Below are 6,774 nucleotides of genomic sequence, written 5' to 3'. Positions count from 1 at the left end.
TTCAGCAGATTTCAGCCCAAAATGTTAGAAAGAAGTAGTAAAAATAAGCAAGCATTAAGAAGGTATCATTTTAAATGGCAGGAAGAAGTAGAAGCTGCCCCTAAACGCTGATGCTTTCTCTGCAGGCCTCCAGGAGAGGAAGGAGATGGTGCGGGGAGTGTATTCGGTTATCGACCAGCTCTCCCGCACCCATCTCAGCACCTTGGAGCGTCTCATCTTCCACCTGGTGAGGTACGTTGGGCCGAGGCAGCTTTGGGCAAGGAAGGATGCTCAGACATCCTTTCATACTGAAACAACCGAGACCAAAAGCAGGTGGGCAAAGGAAAGGGAAGAGCTTTTGGGTCCATCGTGTCTCCCAGGAGGTGGCCCCAGAGCTGCTTCTCCAAACGATGCTCATATTGATGAGCAACCTCTGCAGCGTTTTGGTTGCTTGTGGTGCCTGTGGGTCTGTGGTGCCTCTTGCCACTGCAGGGACGCATTGTTTGGGTGGGAAATGCTGGTTGGTTGCCTGCCTTGGGAACACCTGAGATGTCTTCAGGTTTGGCTTTCTCCATCGAGCAGAGCAAAGATGAGGGCAGAGCAGAGCACTTGCTAGCAGAGCAAGATAGTGCTGTAGAAGCGTCACCTCCTCTATTAATCCATGGCCATGTGGAAGAGGTGAAGCAGAGGTGCCTTCACCTCCAACATCTCTCTTAATCCCTATTTTTTTCAGGATTGCCCTCCAAGAAGAGACCAATCGAATGTCAGCTAACGCCTTGGCTATTGTCTTTGCTCCCTGTATCCTCCGCTGCCCCGATACAACAGACCCGCTGCAGAGCGTTCAGGATATCAGTAAAACAACCACGTAAGGAATGTGGTGCTGGGTTTGATCCAGCTCCATAACCATTCCCTTGTCACCACTCACATCTTGATAACCCATAGTACGGTCAAACGGCTCAAGAATAGGGAGCTTTAGCATGGAAATTATAAACATGTATTAAATGTGTCTTCATGAAGACCTCTCGTATTCTCTCAATCCCCAGGAGGTTGTTGAATGGGTTTTTTTGAAGTGATGGAGCATCCACAAAAGCAGGCCAACTTGTGCTCCAGCTCAGTACATCTCAGCAGGAGAAGGTGGAGCTTGTGCTGAGGTGGTTTATAGTTAATCTCATTTATGGCAAGCAGGTCTTTATTCTTACTTAATTTGGTCTTTTATTATTTGAGGCGGCGAGCTTGTTTAGTCCACAGCAATGTTAGTATCGCGTGCTTCAATTTCTTTAAGGTATTTGACATAATTGCAAAGATTTTACAGAGAAAAAGCGAAGCGCTTGCCCAAACTCAGTCTGGCTCATATTAAATATATTTAAAAATAGATAATGGAGACACTGATAATAACAGAAAACATCCAGTGAAGGGCTGGGCTTGTGAAAGAGGTGGTTTTACCTCTCGTAAGTCTATAAAAATTGTTGAAGACTAGAGTGTGCTTCGACACCCAGCTGGTAGGAGCACTCATCCTGTGGGATTTCTTTGTTGCTTCTCCCTTCAACTCCAGCTATAGCATATCCTCTAATTTTATTACACAGAAAGGATTATTTTTTCCCAAAACACACTCCTCACAGCCTTAAACAGTCAGCTCAGCATGCAAGCGAGTCTGAATTTGTGGCTTGGAAGCAACCTGCCTTTCCCAGGTTTGTATTTCCTTGAACCCTCTTCAAGGGGGAGAGTTTCTCTGGTGGGATCCTTGGGGGTCTTTAATTTCTCTAGTCTGAGTTCCTTGATTCACTGATAGCCCATCATCACTCTTTTTAGGGGCAATTTCCACTCCCCTTGCATTTCCAGCCGGACTTTTCTCCCTCTGTGCCTTTCCGGCACACCAGATCTTCAGGCAAGACAGGGCCAGCTCAGGTCAAATAATTTCCTCCTCCCATTTTGTCGTCTTTTGGGGTTTTTTTCCCCTTTAGATGCGTAGAATTAATCGTCGTCGAGCAGATGAACAAGTACAAGGCTCGTCTCAAGGACATCAACAGCCTGGAGTTCGCAGAGAACAAAGCCAAGAGCCGCCTCTCCTTGATCCGCAGATCGATGGTGAGATGCCAAAGTTGTCTCTGTTCCCTCCTGTCCTCTCCTTGCCCCTGAAGCAACCCTACCTGATCTTCTCCTGCTTATTCCAGCCTCCCAAACCCCTCACAACCTCCCACACCATCTCCCCCAGGACAGGGACCCTCAGCCCCATGGTGGCTCCTCACCTTTGCAGGGAGTCATACCAGAGCACGAGGAGGTGGGAACGGTCCATGGAGACGTGGTTGCTCCAGCTCCTGATTGACGTTTCCACCTTCATTTGAGCTTGTTCGATCCTGGGTCGAGTCAAGCCTTTCATTGACTGGCACGACATTGCCCCATAGGAGACCTGGACCATCCTTTTTTTTTGTGCTCAGCCACATTATCCAAACCCAAAATGAGCTCCCTAAAGGCTCTCCCTGCTCCCGCACCACCTTTTTGGGAGCCTCAAACACATCTCATTGAGCTTCCATGCTTCCTGGGGGGCCGGCGGGCTGCAGATGCACGCTGCGCTTGGCTTGTTGGGCTGTGGGAGAGGGACAGACTCAGCGCAGTACAGTCGTCCCAGGCTTGGACTTAGGAGCTGAGCGGCCCCTCTGCTTGGACCTGCCCGCTGTGGTCTTCAGGAACACGTTGCTCCTTCTTTTTTGGGGATGAAATCCAAGCAGGGGCTGCCTGAGGTTGTGGGGCTGGTGCTGCAGAGCTGCCCCGCTCACCCCAGTTAAAAAAAAAACCAAACCATAAAAATGAACAAAAACGGGTTTTTTGGAGGGGCGACGGCATGTGCACTCTAACCTTCTGCTTTCCTTTTCATCTCCTCTCCAATCCAGAAACCCGTACTAATTGCAGTTAGATTTATGAGCATAACCCGCAGTTCAATCCCGGTATGTATTAACTGCAGTGCGCCCTGCACCAGCCGCCGTGTCCCTCCGTTGTCTGTCACTGCCACTCATTCCAGCCTTGTCCCACCAGCCATTGTCCGTGACATTGCCCATCCTGTCCCTGAGCCGGTGCCGTTCCTCAGGGCCACTGTTTCTCCCACAGGTCCCCCAGGCAGCAGAAGTTTAGGACGGCCGGCGCTCAGCCATCCCTGCACGCAGCTCCTCGAAAAACCACTTTCTGCCCCTTGTCCCCTTCCTACTCACTTTTTTTTCTATTTTCTTTTCTTTTTCCATCCTGTGCGTCCCTCCTTTTTTGCTTTACTTGACTCATCCCTTCCCTTCCCACCCCAATTTCTCTTCGCTCAGGATGCGTTTCAGCATCAAGATGCTTTTGCAGTGCTGCTATATCTTTTTCTTCCATTTTTTTTTCTTCTACTCTGTGGAGCAGATCCATAGAGCTGGTCCTCGAAAGGTTAAAGCGGCTGCATGTGTGATGTTCCTCCATGTCTACTACTCCCATTTGAGTCCTTTTCCATCGCTGGTTTTAATATTAAAAAAAAAATAGATGGTTCTTCAGAGCTTTTTAGCAGGGACTGCTGCATTAAATCTCCCTGTTTAACCACAGGTGTAAAAATTAACGTCTAATGGACCATTGGATGTGGTCTTGGTTTATGGATCTCATGGACATGAGATCAGAATGTGGGCAATGCGATTAGGTGTGAGTTGCCATTTGCCGAAGCAGTCAGTGGAGACCCTTGCAATGCTCAGGAAATACCAAGGGTGGGTGAAGGAAGGATGCGAGATGCGATCCAACAGTAAAGCAGGAGTGGGGTGCCCTGAAATCAAAGCCCTGGTGATGCTCCCAACTCAAAGCCAACACAGCCACCTTGGTAGGTCAAGCTTCCCATTGCACAGGCCGTGGGCTTTGCAGAAACCCATCCTGCTGCCAGCTGGGCTTGCTTTGAAGTCCAGGTTGCGCTTGGTCCATCAGCTGGTCCATCAGCGCCATCCTCGCCATCTGCATCCTCACCCTCTCCAACATGCTGAGTCTTTCTGGTACCTCTGCCAGCCTGGGGTGAGATTTTGGAGGGTCCTGGGTGCGACTGCTGGCAGCGTGCTGAGGACTGATGGCTGGGAATGTCATCTTCGCTCCTTGGGAGAGCAATGTGGTTGGCACCTGAGATGTTTGCAAAATCACTTTGGCTGGTGGTGGTGACGCCGTTGTCTCTTTTCAGGGCAAAGGACGTGTGCGACGAGGCGCCTACCCCAGCCCAACATCTCCTGTCGCCGTGCGCTTGCCCTCAGTGACGGATGTCCCTGAGGAGACTATGAGCAGCGAGGAAGCCATGGAGATGGAGGTGACAGAGCAGCAGCAAGCAGCCATGCAGCAGGAGGAGAAGGTGCTGACCGAACAGATCGAGAGCCTGCAGAAGGAAAAGTGAGTCCGGTCAGGGGTTCAAGCTGCTATAGGTTATGTGTGAATGTTATTTGACATCATATGGTTGATGCGCTGCTCGTAGGGTGAGCTGGAGGACTCCTTCCCTTCAGGATCTTTTGATGTATGTTCATCCCTTTCTTCTCCCCACCTTTTCGGTCCTGTTGGATCAATGAGATTGGGTCACTTTTTGGCAGGGAGGAGCTGACATTCGAGATGCTGACACTGGAGCCCCGCGCCTCCGACGACGAAACCCTCGAGTCTGAAGCCTCCATCGGCACTGCTGACAGCTCTGAAAATTTGAATTTTGACTCCGAAGGAGCCATCTCCGATCGTTCGGGTAAATCCAGACATTCTTAGGTTTATCACGGAACAGTTTGAGTTGGAAGGGACCTTCAAAGATCATCCTGCAATGAGCAAGGACATGTTCAACTGGATCAGGTTGCTCAGGTTTTTCAGTAGCTTGGGGTGGGGGAGCATTATTTGTTTTTTCCTGCCCACTCTTGATACATAGCAATTTAAGTGGATGTAAAGAGGGGGATTAAGGGTTAAAACACGTGGACGTGGGGAGGTGGGTGGTGGCACCCAAGGTTTGATGGGGAGTGGTGTGCTCCTCCAGTGCCACTGCGTCATCCCCAGGTGATGCTACCTCCAGTGAGATGCTGGGAACGTTGTCCTGGCTCAACAGTGTGCATCCCTGGGGAGCGGCGCCAAGATGCTGGGTGGTTTCGGGTTGTTAATCCTCTGGTGGTCCTTCCCTCCCTCCCCAGAGAGAAGCATAGCACTTACCTCCCTGCGCCCCACCAAGGTGGAGGGGCCGAGCCGGCTGCGAAGGCACCCCAGGACCCGGCCAGACCAAGTGGACCCAGCCGACGCCTCCATCTGCTCCTCTTCCTCCCAATCGTCCACCTCCTGCTTGCCCCACCTTCCCCGCAAGCGCTTCCAGATGTACTCCAAATCACCTTTCTACCGAGCGGGAGGACCTGGCGAGCCCCCCGAAAGCCGGGCGAGCCCCGAGGGCTTTGTGGGACCTCTCCGTTATCCCGAGGACCGGCCTCAGTTCACCACCCGTGGGACGTTCAACCCGGAGAAAGGCAAACAGAAACTGAAGAGTGTGAAAACCTCCCCCCCGAAAACCAAAGAGCCCCCAGATGGGGGGGCGGGGGGGGGACGCAAGAGAAACCCTGAGGCTGACTGTGCCACCGCCCAGCCCCTCATCCTCCTGGGGAGCAACGAGTTTATGGTCTGAGATGCTCATAACCCCAGGGACGCATTGTGTGACGGAGGATCCTCCCCATCAGCAGCACTGGCAGCGCTCCCCATGGCTTCCTCGTTAATGCCAGGAGGATGAGTTCTTAATTAAAAAGGTCGGCGGGGGACGGTTTTAATGGTGGCCTTATGGTTTGACCAAGTCCTTGTGACAAATCGCCATCATTAGGAGAAAACCGAGCCTAAAACTCCTGCGGGAGCCTCCCGAGCCAGTGCCGGCTCTGCTCCAGCCAGCCAAGCCCTCCACGCTTTAACTGCCTCATCCACGCCAACGCCAAGCGCATGGAAAAGTGTTAAAATCTGCCAAAAATCACCTTTTTTTTATTTTTATTTTTTATTTTTTAACATGACCTAACCACCTTTCCTTTTTTTTTTTTTATTTTTTTGGAGACCATCAGTATTAAAAAATAATAATAATAATCATGGACTACTTGAAGCTACATTTGTTTATATGCCGGTTCCTGGAGTTCGTTGTAAATATATATATTTTTATTATTATTTTTTAGCTATTTTTCCCCAGACACTTTTTTTTTTTTAATTACTATTATTTTTGGCCAGGGAGGAGGGAAGCAATGGGCTGAAGAAGTCGTCCCTGGAGGTGTAATTAGCATGATTTAAAGCCGTGCCCATGATAGGACTAATTAGCAATGCTAGCTAACGACTCGGCTCTTAATCCCTCCCGTACCATCGTCATCGTTGGTGGCGTCCAGAGAAGCTCCGGGTACAGGAAAAGCTCTGGAAAGGTGAAATTAGGAGCCTCGGGCTGCTAATTAGATTAATAAAGGCTGGATCCATCCTTTCAGATGGGCTGGGTGTCGCAGGTTGAGGCTCGTCCTTTCCCAAATGCCACCCAAAAAGGGGGAAAAAACCAAAAACCTGAGTTTTCCAGAATGTTTTGCGCTTTGTGGGGCATCCCTGGGTTTAGCCGAGCCGCCCCTCAGTCCCCTCTCCCCCTGCCCAAAGGGCCATTTCTTTTGAGACGGTTTATTTATTGGGGGGGTTCTTCTTTTATTTTGTTTTGCTTTGCTTTATTTTTCAAATTTTAAATTTATTTTGTTTTATTTTATTTTTCAATGGGGGAAAGCGATAGATGCCCCAGGGAGAGCGGGGGCCACAGGAACAGCATCTGCCTCGACGCTGTGTCCGGGGAGT

The 6,774-nt window shown here is 50.3% G+C and overlaps 1 protein-coding gene across 1 annotated transcript in view; it reads left to right on the top strand.

The window, feature by feature from the left end:
- MYO9A (myosin IXA) overlaps positions 1 to 5,602 on the top strand; it is a 154,796-nt gene extending 149,194 nt beyond the window's left edge. Inside the window, exons 37-43 of the mRNA XM_035899416.1 lie at positions 126 to 231; positions 713 to 844; positions 1,941 to 2,064; positions 2,868 to 2,921; positions 4,154 to 4,356; positions 4,551 to 4,693; positions 5,124 to 5,602. Coding sequence (XP_035755309.1) covers positions 126 to 231; positions 713 to 844; positions 1,941 to 2,064; positions 2,868 to 2,921; positions 4,154 to 4,356; positions 4,551 to 4,693; positions 5,124 to 5,602 — 1,241 coding nt within the window. The remainder of the gene's footprint in view (positions 1 to 125; positions 232 to 712; positions 845 to 1,940; positions 2,065 to 2,867; positions 2,922 to 4,153; positions 4,357 to 4,550; positions 4,694 to 5,123) is intronic.
- The last annotated feature ends 1,172 nt before the right edge of the window (positions 5,603 to 6,774 follow it).

This window comes from Egretta garzetta, unplaced genomic scaffold, assembly GCF_000687185.1.
Source record: "Egretta garzetta isolate BGI_Z169 unplaced genomic scaffold, ASM68718v1 scaffold287, whole genome shotgun sequence".
Taxonomy (NCBI): Eukaryota; Metazoa; Chordata; class Aves; order Pelecaniformes; family Ardeidae; genus Egretta; species Egretta garzetta.
This window is presented reverse-complemented; position numbering and strand designations above follow the sequence as displayed.